This window comes from Nannospalax galili, unplaced genomic scaffold, assembly GCF_000622305.1.
Source record: "Nannospalax galili isolate Female #2095 unplaced genomic scaffold, S.galili_v1.0 scaffold85, whole genome shotgun sequence".
Lineage (NCBI taxonomy): Eukaryota > Metazoa > Chordata > Mammalia > Rodentia > Spalacidae > Nannospalax > Nannospalax galili.
This window is the reverse complement of record NW_008358866.1, coordinates 3427944-3448507: the sequence shown is the minus strand read 5'-3', so window position 1 is coordinate 3448507 and position 20564 is coordinate 3427944. Positions and strand designations below refer to the sequence as shown.

Here is a 20564-nt window from a genome sequence, read left to right as displayed (position 1 = left end):
TCCCTTAAAGAAAGGCAACTCTCCTTGTCCCAGTAGTCATGAGCTGTCAGTAGTTCCTCAGCTAAGGTTCTTACCCATTTCCCACTTCTATGTTGGGATTTTGTCTGACTTGAGCTTGCATGGGTCTTGTACATGCAGTTATTGTTGCTGTGAGTTCAAATGAGTAACTTCCCAGCTGTTTGGAAAACTGTTTCCTTGTGGTCATCCTCCACCTCTGGCTCTTAGAATCATTCTACTCACTCCTCTGCAATTCTGTTACTTCATCTCCAAACTAGTCTTCACTCCATGTATTCCTTATCTCTTTCTGCATGATCTAATCCACTCGCATGACTGCAGCTATAAAACTGCCTCATGTTCCTTCCATTCCATGTACACCCTGGATAACACTTCTTGGATAAGCATGCAAACTAGACTCGTGAGTCTTCTCTTATCTCCATTCTCTCAAACCCTTGCCTCTTTTAGTTTGACCCAGTTCCATGAAGGATGTCTATTAGTAAATATGCTTTTTTTTTCTGCTTCCATACATCAAACCTTAAACTTGAGAAACCTTAAACTTCTCAAAGCCCATTTTGATCTTTCTTGCTTCTTCTTGCTTTTCTTTCTAGGCAAAATGCCTTCCTTCTTGCTTATGAAGACCTGCTCTACTTTCAAAATTGACAAGAGGCATGACCTCTTCTATGGAGGTTTTCCACAGAGACAATACTTGTTTGCTCAATTTTATGTCTGTTCTGTACAGTCAGTTTGCTGTCAAAACATGGAGTATACACTACATGTACCTTTTGCTTTGCCTTCCTCCTTCTCTTTAAACTTTCTGAAGTCAGGTATTTTCAGTGTTTATTCTATGGCTTGTATCTGTCAGTGAGTTAAATAGTCAGGAACTATTTTCATGCATTTCTTCAATTGTTTTGATTATGGCCAGTGAGAAATTCTGGAGGTGAGATACCTGTGACAGTGGTGATGAGTGAAACTTTTTTTCTATCAGCTCTCTACCCTTCCTGTTCTGAAGAATTTGATATTTTGTACATTTAATAGACTCTCTAAAGGAAATTAGTTTCTGCCTATTTCTTCCTACTCTTTAAAGGAAGAAGACAATTGCTTAGATAAAACAAAGAACACACTGGCAACATTTAGCCTATGGTTCTGTGAAGTGTGAACTATGCCCAGACACTGTTCTTTCCCTAAGGACTTCATTTATAAAGAAGATGATGTTTGTAAGTTTATGTCATCAACCCAATCTTAAGATGACTTGTTTAGGGGTTGGGGATTTAGCTCAGTGGTAGAGCGCTTGCCTACTAAGTGCAAGGCCTTGGGTTCAGTCCTCAGCTCCCCCCCCCCCGCCAAAAAAAGACAAAATAACAAAAAAAAGACCAAAAAAAGATGACTTGTTTATATTTTTAGTAATTAGATAATGTTTAAATTTGTGTACTGTAATATTAGACATTTTTCTTACTCCAAACTTTAGCTTTCATTAATTGTTCAATAAAACTTGACTTTGTTTAATCTCCTGCCATATGAAGTACCTTTCAATACTGCCGAGAGTTATCTGCTTTTTATTTCTCCATACCTCAATTCAGTATTTATCATCACTTAGTACTACTGTTACATAGCTTTAGGATTTGTTCTGTCTCCTTATAAAGTAGGTATAAACTCTAAAATCTTGGTTTCTGCTGCTGTGTTTTTATATTCCCTAATCTCTGATCTTTATTTTGGTTTGAATTTCCTGCCTAGAGCTCAGACTTTTTACTCAATTTCCTCCCTGTATTTAAAAAAACCTCTGTTTATAGCTTCACAGTACATGTACATGACAACCACCTGCTTCAGAGTTTACCTATCTACTCTCACAGCCAGTTTGGTACTGTGGCCTGATTCTAGATCCTTGTTTTTCTTACATTTTTTGCCTAGATTTTTTTTTTACCCAGTTTTCCTTCTCAGATTACAAACCTGCTGCCTGTAGCAACATGGTACATCATATGACAGCTACCTCTTTCGGGCTTGTCTCATAGTCCTGCTACTTTCTGTTTTCATTTTCTCATACTTCATTTTCTTTCAATCCTTAACCAGTTTTTGGAGTTGTTCAGAAGTATTGCTTACTCCCCCTGATGGACCCTGAGCTCTTTTCTTCTTGCTTTATTCCTCCTCTGACAACTTTTTGGATTCAATCAAGCCTTGCTTGTCTTCCTGTATCTTGCTTGTAATTAGAGAAGTTGTGCCAATCTGCACTGGTATTTATTATGGCCATAGTCTATCTTTTAGGAAAAATATTCTTTTTTTTTTTTTTTTTTTGGTCTTTTTGAGACAGGGTCTCCCTGTAGCCCCAGCTGTCCTAGAACTCACTGTGTAGACCAGGCTGGCCGGCTGGCCTTGAACTCACAGAGATCCGCCTGCCTCTGCCTCCCGAGTGCTGGGATTAAAGGAATGTGCCACCACACTCAGCATAGGAAAAATATTCTTATATTCAACTTATTTAATTATGTTAATCATTTTTCATTTATGATAATCCCATTGTGAAACAGATCACTAATCAAAGACACTTTTTAAAAGTAACAAAATGTAGCTGGGTGTAGTGACTTACACCTTTAATCCCAGTACTGAGCAGGCAGAGGCAGGTGAATCTCTATGAGATTGAGGCCAGCCTGGTCTGCATAGCCAGTTCCAAGCTAGCTGGTGCTACAGGGAGACCCTGTCTCAAAAAACAAAACCAAATGTTTCCTTAGTGGTGTCTTTGGCATTCAGGGTTTTTGCATAAGATGAAAAGTGGCCTCTAGTCTTAGAAACTAGAGCAACAAGTGCTGTATTTCTACTATTATATGATCTCACAATTCTCATCATCTCATAAAGAGAGAAGACAAATTCAACCCAATGTGAAGGATTAGGACAGAACTCAACAAAAGAGTCACATGCCCATTTCTGATTAGGCTATTGTAGTAATTTAGCAAAAATGAAGGGTAGCTTAGACTAGTGTGATGGTAGCAGTCATCTGAAAAATGTCTGAATTTGAGATAGATTTTGAGGATAGAGGAAACCGTCCATGAAAATATGCAAATCATACCTATGCTCTACTTTCTTCTCTTTCTAGTTTCGCTATGCAGATTGGCTCGACAAGTTGTATATGCTGATAGGAACTTTGGCTGCCATTATCCATGGAATTGCACTCCCGCTTATGATGCTGGTGTTTGGAGATATGACAGATAGCTTTGCAAATGTAGGAAATTTTCCAGAAAACACAACTATTGCAAGTAAGTATTGTTTGTGGTACTGATTTTGGTGGGAACTTGCAAAAATCACTCACCTAAAGTAATATTTGTGGGGCCTTACTAAATATTCACTACTGTGTTTAATGGTCTAGGAAGTGGAGGACATGAACTTCAGCTTTTGTTTGTAATGAGTTTCAGTAGATAATACAAGCATTAGAGTACCTAGTGCAAGTGCTGGCAGAGATGTGTAGAAATAGAGAGATTTCAGAAAGCTTCATGAAGATGTATAGGCATCTAACCAGGACCTTGAATGATAAGCTGGAATTGCTGTGAAGTCTGTGGCAGATTGACTATGGGTGTACAAGAGGGATCCAGGATGTTTCTAAAGATTTTAGTATGAGGAACTGGAAGGATGTAGTTACTTTCAACTGAGATGAGAAGGTAGAAGTCAGTAGATTTTAGCAGTAGTAAATGCCAGCAATTGCATTTTATACATTGCCATAGCTTAAGTTTTCAGAAAGAAGATGTAGGAATGGAGAAATGGGGGCCAAGAAAAGTTGTGAGTGGGTTGTGTATGTGTGTGTGTGTATGTGTGTGTGTCTTGTATTGAGAAATTGTATCTTGCTTATATTGTTATGGAAATAATCCCCAAAAGAGAAGAAAGTAAAAGGTATGTTTAAAGAGATTTGCTGGAGAGATCCTAGAGAAAGGATAAGAGCCAACGCTCAGGAGGAAATGTTACCTTAAGATTAGAGCAATAGCAGTTCATCCACAGTAATGGGAAAGGATAGAGAATATTGAGTGTTGGAGTCCAAAAGTGGATACACGAGGAAGTAAGAATCTGTGAAAGTTTTCATCTGATGCTAGGAGATCCTTTCATTTGTCTGGGACGTGTTCTAGTGGATAGTACATCCCGTGGATAGAACAGAACTTTGTTTATATTATGTCTGTGATAAAGTTTAATTACAAATTAATCACTGTAAGAGATTAATGATGATAACAAAATATGTATAACATGCTACACTAAAAGCTATGTGAATGTGGTCTCCCTTTTCAAAATATCCTCCTCTGCTGTTCTCTCTCCTATCTCATGATAATGTGAGGCAAAAAGTCTCCTGGTTGAATGCAGGAAATGAAAACCACAGAATGTCTAAATTTGGGTAAGGAGAGACTATTGCACTTCAATTTTCTTGAGCTTGAAAGCAAGGTATTTGGTTAATATAAAAATGAGATGGGAGCAGGAAAGTGAATAGACTATTGAAAAAGTTTGTGTTTAACACATACTTGATTGGGGAAAGAAAGATTGATAGCTCTGAGCGTCAATCTTTAGTTCACCTCAGTCAAGCAGAAATTGAATTAAACTAAATTAAATTGCTCAAAGACTTACAGTTCAATTTGCACTCAGACAGAAAAAAATGCTAGAAAGGGGTTGAGGCTATAGCTCAGTGGTGGAGTGTGTGCCTGTCCTGTGTGAAGTTCACTTCCTAGTACTGCCATAAAAAAATATACCTCGAAAATATATTGACACTTCTTGGTTTACAATAACCATTCAATATTTGAAGTTTTTATTTGGTGCTAGAGATTAAGCCCAGGGCCTTGCACATCAACATTTGAATTTTAAGTCTCTGATGCCTACCACAGATCCTTTTCCTCAGAAATGGTCATATAAATGTTAACAGGGACATTAATGGAACATTTGGACTTGCTGGGAACCACTTCTTTGTGGTCCTAAATAATACATAGTTTACATGAAGTAGGGCTTACCTGAGGGCTATTGCCAGAGAAATGTGGGGGCCTAAAACTTCAGGCTCATGTGAGGGAACCATAGCTCCAGCTCACAGGAGGGGACCACTGCTATCTGTGTTTCCATTCTTGCCCACTTTTGTCTAGTTCTCCACATATTGTCAGACTGATTTTTTAAAAACATAAAACTTACCAGGAGTGGTGATGCACACCTTTGATCCCAGCACTCAGGAGGCAGAGCCTGGCAGATCTCTGTGATATTGAGGCCAGCCTGATCCATGCAGAGTTTTAGGCTCACTGAAGCTACAGGAAGACCCTGGCTCCACTCCCCTCTCCAATAACTCAGTTTACTTAATGTCCCATTGGTTTCTCATAACATGTAATAAATGCAAATTGTATTCAAGGACTCATGCAGCATATATGATCTGTCCCCCACCTCCTCATTAGACTTATTGCTCATTCCCTACTCATTCTAGCTCACATAATGAACTTCCTTCTGTTTTTGGAAACTTCAGATCTCCTTCCTGACTTGGGATGATTCAGATCCAGCCTGTATGTCCATAATGTATCCTGCTTAGTACCCAGTTCCCACTTCAGAAGAGCTTTTGTCTCCAGTCCACCCCAACGTCACTATAATATCATTACTTTGTTTACTTACTGAGTTATTACCCTAGAATTATCTTTTTAATTTGTTGTTTTACTTGTTTATTATAGCTTGTTTTGTGGGAAAAAAAATCATAGGGATAAAAAGGAAGTTTGTGGAAAAACTTTGCTAGAAATTTCTGCACTATCATCCTGTCTCATGAGATTTGAGGCTTAAAGGTGAAAGGATTTCCTGTTGGAACAGAAACTCAGTAGGATTAGAAAAAGTGGCCCCCATTCTAGGTAGTACCCTGAGTGTCTAGAACAGTGCCTGGAAATAAGGTCCTATGGAAAGTGATTGAAAAATACCCTTCTTATTTATAAAGAGATTTTTCTCCCCTGAAATTATTTCTGGAATGGCAAAATTGTTTCCATCATTTAAATTGAAGTTGTTAATTGAAAGAAAAGAAAAACACTTTTTTAATAAAAGGTCAGTTTACCAGTGAGAAAATCACCAATGTATTCATACCACATATTTCTTCCTTATATGTTTCTTTAGTGATCAGCCACTGAAATGTCTAAATATTCTGAGGTATTTGTGTTAGCTGAAATAAAAGATAATACAACCCTAGAAGATATTGAGTGTTTAGTCATGCTACAGGCACAGTGTAGTTTCCTGAACATCTTATTTGGTTTTAGAAAAGGCCTTCCTTGGGGAGAGATGGCACAGTGGTTAAATTCACTGACTGCTCTTGCAGAGGACCTGGGTTCGATTCCCAGCACCCACATGGCAGCTATGAACCATCCTTAACTCCAGTTCCAGGGGAATCTGAAGCCCTCTTCTGACCTCTGCGGCATTGCACGATACGGGTGCACTCCATGGTGCAGGCAATACACTCATACACATAAAATAAAAATAATAAATAAAATATTTTTTAAAAAAGAAAAGGCCTTCCTCACTACGTAGAATGATGGACTATATCCATTTTTAACCTTATGTGGGATACAGACTGCTGCAAGAATGCTTGGATGGACTGTTTTGATAAATGGTTGAGCATACGTTATGGCTTTATGAGATTATTGTTCACTTTGAGAAGGCTGGTCTTTAATACCACTAGCTGAGCTTGAGGGACACAAGGAGAAAATGTAGTCCAGTTTTTCTCAGCTGACATCAGTGGAAATGAGAGCAGACCAATGTAAGCAATCCTACTTCTATTTCAGCACTAACTTAGTAATATTAACCATGCATCTATTGCTATGAAATTCTGGGACAAGTTGAGCCACCCTGCTAGGTTTAAGCCATTTGAGAAGAGCTTGTTTTTTGGTTTATTTGTAGAGGCAGAGTATTTTTGTAGAGAAAAACTTTAGTAAAGGGCATTACAGATAGAGGAAGGAAAACTGTCAGCTTCTCCTTGGCCTGGACCTAGCTGCTATCGGGAGACCGTTGGCACCGGCCCCCCGTCACGGAAAGTTGGGCTGAGGAGAGAGACCAATAGGGGGAGAGGGGCCTCAAGCAGGCTGTGGGGAGTATGATGGGAAGGAAACACCCGGGAGACTGTGTCAATGGACAGCTCGTTTATTATGGCAGAAGCAGAGGTTTATATAGGAAAGTTTCTCAGGCAAAGAGGTGGAGTTGGTTTTCTGGCAGGCCAGCAGGTAAGGGGAGGGAGGGGGCTTCTAAGGCTATGTGGCCTTTGTCCTATCATCTGGTTACATGATCTACAAGAGACCCGGTTAGGATTAAAGGATTAGGAACCTAATAGGTTTGTTTGGGGGGCTGTTTGGTAAGAGACACTGTGTCTACAATGGAGTGGGCCTGTTTCCTGCCATCCTCACTGGGAGGTCTCTGGCCTGGCCATGCTCTACATTCCAGGCACTCCTGACTTACCCAACAGAAAATGAATCAGGCACTGAAGAAAAAGGCAGAATTCTTAGGGAACAGCAAGCCCCCCAGTGTGCTAAAAAATGGGGTTCCATAGAATTGGAGAGAGCTGAGGATGGTGGGAATGAGTGAGTGAGTGCTGTGAGTTGAGGCTAGAATTGTATAGTGAATGTGATAGCTAAGAACCCAAGGATGCAAAATATGTAACTTATTTTATGCAACATAATTTCATTTTTGAGTCACTCTTCATCTAAAGTAGCAGTTGTTTAGGGTGGCTCAGTTGCTTCAGGGTGACCCTCATCTTCATGTCAGTGTCTGGAAGACCAACATCTCTGTACTGTAGACAGTTTTTTCCCTTGGTGCTAAGGGTTGAACCCAGGGCTTTTCACGTTAGGCAAGTTCTACCACTGACTTATACTTCAACCCCACCACACTGCTCCAGGCGACTGAAGGTTAAATGTTTTTTAGTGCTATCTACACAGAAATTGCCTCAAGTTTTCTTGTTTAACTCTCCTAGGAGTACTGGGGTCATTCAACACCTGTATCACTCTAGGTCCAAGGAGGCTCTGGGTGCTTTCTTGAGGATGTCTCCTCAATGGAGTACATAATCATTCCTCTTCTGAGGTCTCACTCTAGGGTGAGAATATCTGGAATATCTCCAGATACAGATTTGGAAATGGCAGACACTATAGAAATGACTATGGGCTCACTCAGTTCTCTTTCCTAGACTACCCAGTGTCTGTATGTCTTCAGTTCTCAGCTGTATCTCTCCTTTGAAGCATGCAGAAAATATTTTTAAGTCTTAAAAAATGAAATTTATCTCATGAATTTAAGCAGTATTTTGGCATGCTCAGATTCCTTATCAACCCTTGAGGACTAGACTTTGGGCACACAAAAGCCAAGAAGAATTGCTGTTTTGTCAAACATAGACTGTGGAAAGATTGCAAATCGATAAATAGGATGTTATGGGTCTCAGACTTTATTCTCTATGTAGAGTGAACTATCACTTAAGATTATAAATGAAATAGAAGCAATAGGATTATATAGTCATTTCCAAACATAAAGTCTGATGACAACCTGAATGACCTCATTGGAATAGAAAGAGCAGTTGGGAGTTAGAGTCAAAGTCAAGGTGAGGGGAAAACAGTGGATGTGCCTGCATGTACAAGCCCTCACAAGATTAAGAAAATCAAAATCCCAGCATGGCTAAGGGAGGGGCTCTTGAACTCCCACCCCTAGCTGAAGAGCTATAGGCAATTGATGACTGATGGGATGGGAGAGGCAGTAGGTTTTCTTTGGAGATGCGGCCTTTGAAAGACTACTCATTCTCTAGTATAGCCTATCATCTATGTGCATACAGGCAGCACTTACTGGACTCAGTGGGTTTAAAAAAAGAACACATGAAGTTGGAAGGGATAAGTGATCAGAGAGATAGGGAAGGAATTGGAGAAGAGTAAATAGGAGAATAGATTTGATCAAAACACATTATATGCATATATGGAATTCTCAAACAATAAAAACAAACAAAAAAGGTGTTGGGGGGAACTAGAGCATTAATCATGAGATAGGATGGGATTTGAATATCTCCACATACAGATTTGGGAGTGATAGAAGGTATAGAACTGGCTGTGGTAATCTTGACAATGTATATGAAATTCTGGGAAACACTAATGTATAGGGAAAAGGGACAGCACAAAGAATAGGTAAAGGAGACTGAGGCAGAGTGGTGGGAAAGCGTGGTGGATGAGGTTCTGGAAGACAGAAGGACAGGGAAGGAGTCAAGAGAGTCTGAGCACTTTACTGAAAGAAGGTAATCTAAATTTAGCTTTTCATCCTATTAATTTGATAGTGCTACTGTAACCTAGAGAATTTATGGCTTTTTTTCACTAGAAAAAATGAGATCAGTTTTAGGGTACTACTCAAGAATTGTTCATTGTTACTCTTTGTTTGGGCAAGAGTTATTGGACTACATGTTATCTAAGATCACCAGTTAGTTTTGATAAGGTGAAAATTTTTGTGAAGGCACAGAGAGGAAACATCTTTGAGTGTGAGAGCTTTGAATTAATAAAGGCTGATTAAAGGAAATAAATGTTGATTGGAGCAATCCTGTAGAATATAATACTTTCCTTTCTTTGATCAGCAGAGATTTTGTCCAATTTTATTCTGACTTGCACATTTTGACACCATTGAAAAACAATGAAAGGAACTCAGTAACAGAGCTGGTTTCTGATTAACGAAACTGTAACTGGTAGAGCTATAGACTAAACAAGAGCCAGTTTGTCCTTGAACTTTTCTTTTCAAATTGTATGAAAATGACTTAAGTCTTAGAAACCACCGTTGCCTAAGAATATTTATTTAAATTTTTTTGGTTCCTGGCAAAATTAAATGCTAGCATAGGGTAAGCATCTCTAAGTTAAAAACCTAAAAGTCTAAAATTGTTTGAGCATCAGGGCTCATTTTGGATATTGGATTTTGGACTTTTGGATTAGTGATTCTCTGCTAGTAAAGTATGTGCAAGAATTCTAGAATGAAAAATTATGAAAATGGAAATCTTTCTAGTCCCAAGCATTTCAGGTAAGGATTATTCAGCCTAGGATAACACCGAAGAGAAAACATATTTTGTTAGACTTGAAAAATTCATCTTGAATTGGCAGGGATGCACATTTGTGAAAAATAAACTATTTAGAAACATTTCCTGGCTAGATAGGATAATTGAAAATCCTCAATAAGAGATTTTCTAAAATAGATTTTTGAGAAAAATCCTCATCTAGTGATTCAATAGCCTGTCTTATTTTTTAAGAAGATAACACAAAACAAAACTTATTTAAATAAAAAATCATTCTTGAAATTTTATTGTTAGATTGACGTGGGAGAACAGTCAAGGATCACTCCTTCATGTGTTGTGACATCTCCCCATCTCTGAATTTTTCCTTTACTCTCTTACCTTTTAATATAGTTTTTCCCCCAAGACTCTGGGTCTGGCGTATTTTCTCTTTACTTGACATCCTGTTCTTACAGGTAAGAATATGGCCCTTTTCTTTCCTGAATTTAGTTACGGTCTCTTATCATAAGAATCCTTAATATTTATATCTGAGCTCTCTCCAGAACTGGAAGGTCACATTCTAAACACTCTCTAGACATCTTCAGTTATACATCACAGATGCTACAAAGTAAAAATGTTCAATATTGAACAATAATCTTCCTTAATTTTTCCAAACCACCTCTTTAGATTTCCTTCTATGAAACCACCATTTTCAAATGTTTTGGCTTAAGGTCTTGATAACTTTAATTTTAACTATTTATACCCCATCAATTGGTATGTATGTTCTATGGCTTCTTCCATTTTTGAATGTCATACTTTCCTCTTTCTCTTACCCTATTCAGACCTTCTTTCTCTATATTATTAAAATAGGTGAATCCCTTTAGTTTTTATTCTTTTTAATGTCATACATTGCTGAAAACAAAGTCTTCCTAGATCTTATTTTTAATTGTCTATTTTAGTTCAAAACTATTGAGTATCTGCTAGTGTGGTCTAGACTATCTTTATAACTATGTATCTTCCATAAATCCACACCACAAATTCCAATACCCCATCTAAATGGAGTCACTCATTCTTCAAATGTGCTACAGATGTTTGGATATATTGTTTAGTTTGCCAATGATGCTTTTCTTTCCATTTTCCATGTCTGTCAAAATCAGATTCATCTGAATGAGTCCCTCATATTGTAACCTTTTGCAATGATTGCAATGTTTAAAGTGTGCCTCCCTATTGATCCAACAGTATTGTGATAATTTATCCTATTAGTAGGATAATATATCCTAATAATGCACCCATGTTTAATGCATCATTTTTGCAACAGTAAAATGTCAAAGACATCAAAAATAGATGCAATCTTTAAAAATGACATTCATACTTACACTGATATTGAGATTCCATTTTCTTAAAAAGCTAAATTTGTACTTGTATTTCTTACATGTGAATATATAAACAAAAATATTGAATAGTAGTATTTCTGTTTATGGAGGTGGCAAAGTTATGAAAGTTTTTAATATACTTAGTTCAAAGTTAGCATTTCTTAATACTGGGTAATACTTGTCAGTGGTATTTATTACACTATAATTTATATGTAATAATTTTTAAGTGAAAATTAACATGGAGAAATGAGGCTTAGGGATATAGCTGAGTTGGTGGAGTGCTTGGCCAGTGTGCACAAGAGCCTGAGTTTGGGCCCTGGGTTCAATTCCCAGAACCACATACAGACTGAGTATGTTGGTACACTCCTATAATCCCAGCATTTGGAAAGGCAGAAGCAGGAGGATCAGAAGTTCAAATGAATTTCAGAGCAACCTGGGCTACATGAGATCCTGTCTCAAACAAAGTGAAGAAACATGGGGTAAGGTTTTTATTATAGACCTGAGTGTCAAGTATGCAGTAATATTTATCACTGTAGGCTGCTTTTTGCAAGTAAGCATCATTGAGTTTAGACTTTGTGTGGTTGCATACAGTCAGCAGGGAAGTATCTGAATGAATGTCAAAATGCTTTTACTTGGAGACTGAGTCAGTTGGACTTATTTTCTTCATAATGATATTAATTTCATTTATTCCTATACACTTATTTTTAATGGAAACCAAATGGTACATAAATGGCCTGTGTTTGTTTTGTGTTGGTCTAGGTTTACCGAATAGAACAGATCTCTTGAAAAATTTGGAGGACGAAATGACCACGTAATTAGACTTTTTTCTTACTATTTCATTATCCTTTTCTGCATTAATCTAGTTATGGTAATATAGTTATACTTTGCATTATAATAAAAATTTGAAGTTTTGAGAATACCATTATTAGTTTTCAAGGAAGATACATTATAAAAGAAAAAGAAAGTGTTTATAACATAAAAGGTCTGAAAGTTAAGCCTCAATTAGACTTATGTATGAATTTTCAAAGACAAAGTACCATATACAGAGAAATTAGAAGAATTTAAAGTAGTCTTAAAATATAGTTGAATTAAGAATCATTATTTTTCAATGGTTTTGTAGTGATTAGCTTGCTTCCTGCCTGTTTTCAGTCATGATATGGTGGTAAGATTACCCAAAAAGAAACTTTTTAACTCCACATCTAATTTTGAACATTACAATAAAATGTCCCAGAAGGAATGTAGTCACTCTGACCTTAAATTACATGCCAAACCTTTTATTTTGTTAATGATTTACACATATTGACATTTACCATGTGGAAGAACTTGTAAAAGATGTCCAAAGGTATGTGTGAGGGAATCAAATGATTACGATTCTATATTATACTATGAATTATCTGATAGTTTTGAAGAAGGTGGAAACATGACTATATTTTGAAAGATGAAAATAAAATACTTACAAATCCTACTATGAACATGCATATTTTTATACTAAGGAAACTATAGTATCTTTGTTGTTTAAAATACATTAGTGATTCTCAAGTTCTACTTGTTACGTGGGATTTCTTATGAGCTTTCTATTGCATTAGAACTTGGATAATAATTAATTATGTAGTTATCTTTTAACCTAAACTTAATAGATTCTGTTCTTTAAAAAAGTATACTTTACACAGTATAATTTGAGGGATGATCTGCTTAACAACATTCCCCATAGGTTGCTCCTGGAATTGTAGACAATAACATAAAAGACTAGCCATTTATCATATGGCCATTTTCAAAGCTAGTTCTTGTTATATGTATTCTTATTCAAAGATAGCAAATAGAGAACATTTTAAAATGGATAAATTGCCACCCTTTAATTCATTTTAGATTATTTTCTTTGAAAGATGTGTGACTCAATAGTAGAGCATTCGCCTAGCATGTGTGAAGCCCAGGATTCCATCCTATGCACTAGAAAAACAATAGCAAAAATAGTGTGTCTTGTTAACCTAAATATTGACTACTTTGTGAAGCCATAGGATTGATTGATTTTTAACTATAGAGACAGAACAAGGAAACATTTCATTCAACTTTTCTAAATTATATGGTTTATAGACTGTGTTTTTATTGTTAAGAGTTTAAAATGGAAGGGAAATTATTTGATTTATTGAACATTTTGGCATAGCTCACAATCACCAGTTGGACAGATAACATGCAAACCCTACTAATTTTCTGTTGTTATCCAGTCTCTGCTCGATTAATAGTTGAAAAGGGCAGAGGACCATTTCTGTCTCTGGTTCCACTTTCTAACAAGTCCATCACTTCTTTCTACACAGAAAACACCTTTAAAGACTTTATTGATTGATAGTGATGTAATAAAAATAGACAGGACTACAGTTTCATATCTTACCTGATGTGCCAGTATACCAAGCAGTCTTTTAAAATCACTGATTTCCTTGAGTATTATGTAATGTGTTCTCTGCACTGGCCCGAGTTTGTTTCACACATATTGTGCTACTATTACAAGTTAGAAAATTAAGGGTTAGGATGCTAAGCCATTTGCCTGACTTTACACAGTAAAATGAAGAGCTAAGATTTTCCCCCAAGCAAAAACAACTGTTAGCCATTCTTCAGTATTGGCACAGACATAGGTGGATGCTGACCATTATAGCTCTGCTTCTTATAACCCCTTCTTCTTTGTTAAGGACAATGTAATACCCAGATAACTGAAAAGGTGAGAGTCAGTTGTGTGTTTGGGCAGATGCACCGATTAGAAATGGCATGCAGTGTTCTTGTTTTTCAGGTACGCCTACTATTACACTGGAATTGGTGCTGGTGTGCTTATTGTCGCCTACGTGCAGGTTTCATTTTGGTGCCTGGCAGCTGGGAGACAAATCCACAAAATTAGACAGAAGTTTTTTCATGCTATAGTGAATCAAGAGATAGGCTGGTATGATGTGCATGATATTGGGGAGCTTAACACCCGGCTCACAGAGTGAGTACCTAGTTTTATGCTGAATTCAGATGTGATCTTGTTCTTAATGATGTAAAATAGATATCACTGGATCTCTTAGAAATGGCAGTGCATCGTTGAGCAGAGAAAATTCCTTGTGAGCAGCAACCATGTCTTATGTCGGTTCCTGTTTACAGCACCCTGGCAGGTACTATGCATTCAGTGGTAACTGACACTGAATAGGAGAGTCAAGAAGTACTTTGGGGAGTCAAGAAGTACTCGGAGACTGAGCCCAGCAATGATATGCAGGAAAACAGCAACATGATCTGTCTCAGCCCCACTGAGTGCTGCCCTGCCAGGCCTCCATGGTGTCCTTAACCATGTGGTTATTTGGAAAACAATGGAAAGAATGAAGGAGCTCTTACATGTCATCCTCTGCATTCATAGAAAAGATACACTGGTTAGGTAGCTGTTGATTACCCCCAAGATAAAAGTGCCACTACTACACCAATGTTATTTGCTGTGCCAGTCATTGATGTGGTTTTTAGGCCTTGAAGCTAGAGTTTGACCATCGATTGATGTTCTCCCTTACCAGCTTGCATAGTGCTCTCCAAAGCTATGAGAACTAATTAAAGCCCACTGAGTGGGAAGAAACTCATGTGTGGTACTGTAAACCTAGCCAAATACACATAGCTGGAGAGGTCATATATATTAGAGAAAACCCCAAGGCTCTCATATCCCTAGACAAATGTAATTTCTTACTATGTGCAAAATATGGATCCTTAAATTTACAGACAAGTATCCCAGTCACTACCCATCAAAGTAACTTCTTTTTCAACAGGCAGGGATTATTACAGAGTTACACAAGTGGTCATACACCAAGTTCTCTGTGAATTGCCCAAGCCTAAGTAGAACATCTAGGATACAACCTCTAAACCTAAGACTCACAGAACATAGAACAAAAGATGAAGAGAACACTAATGCATTTTTTCAATTCTCATCAATAAATCTCCCTCATGCAACAGAGGGCTAGGAATGCAAAAAGTCACAAATGACCAAAATGCAGAGAATAAGAGTCTGCAGAGTGTTGATCCTTGGACAAGACTCTTATATTGAGGTCTACCCACACAGGGCTCAGGGGACCATTTTGGAAAAAGGGGCAGAAAGATTGTAAGAGCCAGGGAGGAGGTGTATGATCATACACAAATGGTCCTACAAGTACCTGGGACCCTTCTTAGATAAACCTACAGCAATGTTGTCAGCATATACAAACCCATGCAAACTTAGACAGACAAAAACTCAGCACAAAACTGAAAATGAACAGCAGGCCCCAATCTTAGTTGAAGAATTACTGACAGCTGATTACTGCTGGGTGAGGAAGAGCCAATTTTCTAGATAGGCTGACTAAGTCCCGGTGAATGAACTTGCACAGAGGGACATCTGGAGACACTAACTTTACATGATAGGCCTTGACACAAATGACAGAATGTATGAACTCCAGTGTTGGGGGGGGGGTATGGGAGAATGCCAAAGGAGAAGGGGGTATAAAGATGATTTTCTATATAAAATACACAAAAATTCTATAAGATTTTTTTTGGGGGGGGGTCTTTTTTGAGACAGGGTCTCCCTGTAGCCCTAGCTGGCCTGAAACTCACTATTTAGACTAGGCTGGCCTTGAACTCACAGAGATCTGCCTGCCTCTGCCTCCCAAATGCTGGGATTAAAGGTGTGTGCTCAATAAAAATTTTCTTAAAAAAGAAAAGATACATTGAACAAATCTGTGTTCAGTACCATTTTTACACAGCAGAAATTTCTAAGTAATTTCTGAAGTGAATATTTTAAAGCACACCATGTCCATATTCTGAGGCTGTCTGAACTACAAAATACTGTTAATGACAAACCTACTAGAAACAGACAGACTGCCAAAACAAAACAAAACAACAAAAAAAAGACCAGGCACTGGACATAAATTAATTTACTCATACTAAACAAAACTAAACTCAGGAGAAAAATTCTGTGTAACACTGCAATGTCTCTTCTTTTAGTGATGTCTCCAAGATTAATGAAGGAATTGGTGACAAGATTGGAATGCTCTTTCAGTCATTAGCAACATTTTTTGGTGGTTTTATAGTTGGATTTACACGTGGTTGGAAACTAACCCTTGTGATTTTGGCCATCAGCCCTGTTCTTGGAGTGTCAGCTGGTATTTGGGCAAAGGTAGGTGAAGCCTGTGATTTCAGATTTTAAAGGCTTTCCCATGCTCCCATGGAAGGGTCTTTTACCACAATAGCCATAATTATGGATTTGACACTTGCTTTTACACTTTCTGTTAAAAATTCAGCAGGATAAACTGATGTAGCCCCATCAAGTACTTCCTGTTGTACTTGGCCATGTAGTTATTTATGAAAGGGATGAGAAAGAAGGAAGGAGCTCTTACATCTTATCCTCTACCTTCAAAGAAAAGATATGCTGAGCTCAAAGATCTGTGTTGAGTAGAGTACAGTGCCATAATCACACAAGTAGAAATTTAAGTTCAGCAAACAACATGTTCCATTCAGTCTTCAATTTTCATGTTTTTGGGGCATTGAGTTTCTTTATTGAGCTTTATCATCAGCCTGAATACTTCTATATTTATGTGAACTCAAATCCATTGCTATAAAATACTTTATGGAAATACTCTCCAGCCCTGGACACACAAATCTATAGCCTCCAGCTATCTCTTCCATCACACAGCTGTTCCTTCTTCACTTCTTGTATTACTTACTTTTCTGTTGCTGTGATCGAAACACCATGACCAAGGGAACTTACAAAAGGAAGAGTTATTTGAGCTTATGGTTCCAAAGGGGCAAAAGCTATCATGGCAGAGAGGCATGGCAGCAGAGGTGGCTGGAACAGGAGCAGAAACTAAGCTCTCACATCTTTCAGCAGGCACAGGAAGCAAGAGAGCCACTGGAGATCCAGCAAGGCTTAAGAATTCTCTAAGCCTGCCCCCAGTGACATGCTTCCTCCAGCATGGCCACACCTTCTAAAACCTCCCAAAACAGCAACACCATCCACTGGGGAAAAAAATGTCTGAATACTTGGAGCCTATGGGGGACATTCAAACCATCACACTTCTGTACAATGATTTTGTAAAATTTACTTTTACTTTATGGGTCAGCATGTAATTAATTTTATGAAATAATTTTATGTAAGTGTAGCTATATGGTGGAAAGATTGGTCCAGTATATCTAATATATATTCATGTAGCCAAAGGTATAAGAAATGGAAAGCCAACCAAAGTGAAGCCTAACACAGAATAAGTCAGACTGAAGTAAGAATTTTCCAGAAAATCTCCCTGTATGATGGATGTTGTTTTGTTATTCAAGACAGTATCTTACTAAGCATCTGTTGTGTCCCCTAAATACATGTATTTCTTTACTTAACAGAGGAAGTAACTGAAGTTCTGAACACTGTTAATTTGTTACTCAGAGGAACATGGTAGAGATGGTGTTCCTGGTGCTTATCAGTTAGCTGAAATTTGGCAGAGCCTTCTTTTTCTTAATTGATTTTTTTCTATTTAGTAGAACATTGAAAAAACTAGGTGCAAACACTTCACAACAGTATTTAATGAAAAGCTGGAGTACATTGATATCTACTGTAAGGAAAACAGATAGCTCAATTTTTTAATATTAGCCATGCATTGCTTTAGACACTATTTTTGATAAAAGGAGCCCTAAGCTACCTGCTGGGACTTATATTTTAATCTACATTCTTTGATAATCTTTTGGTAAGATTTTCAGTGTGTTTCTTAAATTCTGTAATTGTCAGCTATGTTAGAAAAAATACATGCCCATTTTTCCCTGTGAGTTTGAGCTTTTCCTCCGCAATTCAGAGACAACAAAGCAAGTAAGGAACAGGAAGGGTCCCAGGCACAACAAGCAGCCTGGTCTGGGAAGTCTCTTTCTACTCCTATGTCTAAGACTTGTCTTCCCTGCCTAGAGGCACTGGGGTACTAGAGGATTCTGGGAAACTACAGGGCCCTGGGGTGCTAGAGGGCCCTGGGGTACTAGAAGGCCCTGAGAGGGGAGCCACTATAATTTTTTCCATACAATGATATGCCTAGGACACTGACCTTAAGACACTACTTCCATTTACTCAGGAAACTGAAGTCAGGGCCAATGGGACTTTAAGTAGCTCCATGTTAACCAAGTTGACTAAAAAAATACCACAAAGGCTCTGAGCCCCTAGAGCTACAGCATACCAAAGTAGACCAAGAATCGTATGTGGAGTCAAAAAAGGCTCACTGCTTGCTAAGGTATGAGTTCAATAAAATCAGTTTCCTAATGTCACAGACAAAATGTCCAGAATATGATAAAAAGACACCTGTCATACTTAGAACCAAGGAAATCACAATGTACATAAGAAAACAAGCAAGCAAACAAACAAACCACTTAATTGACCCACACCCTGAGGTTGATCAGATATTTGAATTATCCGACTATGATTTTAAAATAACTACCATAAAATGCTTCATTAAATATACATTCTTTTGAGGCAACACAAAAAAGTACCAACCACAAATTGAAAATTATTAAAAAGGAAAAAAATAACATGAGAGAGCTAAGAGATACAACAGCAAAAAGAATCAGTCTATGCAAATGGAACTTAGAGATCAGAGCCAGTGAACCTGGAGATAGATACCTTCACCCAATCTGAAACACAGAAAATGAAGGACTTAAGGCTCTGTGGGACAATAACTGGAGAGTTATATCATGAGTCACCAAAGAACAAGAAACAGAGAGCAGGGCTTTAGAATGAAAGAAAATCACTGGAGATTTGAATGTTTGGTCACCTGCATCTTTCTAGCCTCCCAACTTACTTCTGACACAGTGTATCACTTAACAATTTCTATGCACACATTTCCTTGACGTGATAACTCTTCTTTGTAATTGCTTATGATTATATTGTGGCAGATATTTCTTTTTCTGAAACTGAACATCTCCCAAAAGTTCTAATTGTTGTTTAGATGAGTATTTATGAGATTTTCAGTGGAAAAATTTGCAGTTTGTCTCATTTATTATATATCTTCTCAGTTCAAAAAGAATTTGAAAAAAGGGAACTTGAGGTATTTTGCATAATGAATATATATGCTAATAGAATATCATGACCAAAGACAACTAAAATTTTTTATTCTTCACGTGATTTATATACAACCAGCATTTGTATATTTATAAATTACTTTTTAATGATCTGAAGTTGTGTTTTTAACAGATATTATCCTCATTTACTGATAAAGAACTCCACGCTTATGCGAAAGCTGGAGCAGTTGCTGAAGAAGTCTTAGCAGCTATTAGAACTGTGATTGCATTTGGAGGACAAAAGAAAGAGCTCGAAAGGTTTGAGTTTCTCTTTCAAGCAGATAGAAATGTTAAATTCTGTCATCCTCTGTCATTTGGATGACTGTTCATTATGAAGTTTTTTTTTCCCAATGTAAATTTTTAAAAAATAACTCAATATATGTATGTTACAGCATTAGTAATATTCTGGAGAACTTGCCACTTTATTTGTATTCTTATATCTGCTGCTTCAAGGAATAGTCTTGCATTTTCTAGATGCGTATTGATATAAAAATAATTTCCTAAGGCTGAAATGTGTTTATGTCTCTGATGATTTTTTTTTTTTGTCCTATCAGGCTAATTCTACCTGCTTCAAGTTATTTCTGGAAAAATGTGTTAAAAATTGCCTTTCTTTGGAATAATAAAAATATTCTAAAATTTAAAAATAATTATTTTAAATTCCTGTGTACATGTATATACCTGTTTATCTGTGTAGCACATGTATGCAGTGCCTGCAGAGACCAGACAGAGTGTCAGATCCCCTGGAACTGGAGTTACAAGTGGTTGTGAGCCACCTGGTGTGGGTGCTGGGAATGGAGCCTGGTTCCTCTGCTAGAACAGCAAATATTCTTGACCACTGAGTCATCTCTCCACCCCCTATAGGGACATTTTTATCTGGTTCATTTTTCTTTCTTATTTAGGCTTCTACTTATTTGAAATGTGATCCATGATTTGGAAGCAAAAAATATAACCCAAAGACACTTGTACAAAAGTTCAAATTCTTTGTCCAATGTTATCCTTAGGACTTTTTCCTTTTCATTGGGTTTCTGAGAGCATAGTGATGTATTAAAATTGATAGTATTCCATCAAATCCTTTGATTTCTTAATAGCAAAAACTTTCTTTAAATTTATATACATTATAATATCCTGACATACCATTTTAATGTTATTAGTCTATAAATTAAAAACAGAAAACCCAAACTATCTTGTATTGGGGCATT

At 37.3% G+C, this 20564-nt stretch overlaps 1 protein-coding gene across 3 annotated transcripts in view; it reads left to right on the top strand.

The window, feature by feature from the left end:
• LOC103725178 (multidrug resistance protein 1) overlaps positions 1-20564 on the top strand; it is a 159721-nt gene that overhangs the window by 79578 nt on the left and 59579 nt on the right. For all 3 annotated transcript variants that reach the window (XM_029558332.1, XM_029558331.1, XM_029558330.1), the window contains exons 4-8: positions 3077-3236; positions 12076-12127; positions 14096-14287; positions 16291-16462; positions 19499-19623. In XM_029558332.1, coding sequence (XP_029414192.1) covers positions 3077-3236; positions 12076-12127; positions 14096-14287; positions 16291-16462; positions 19499-19623 — 701 coding nt within the window. The remainder of the gene's footprint in view (positions 1-3076; positions 3237-12075; positions 12128-14095; positions 14288-16290; positions 16463-19498; positions 19624-20564) is intronic.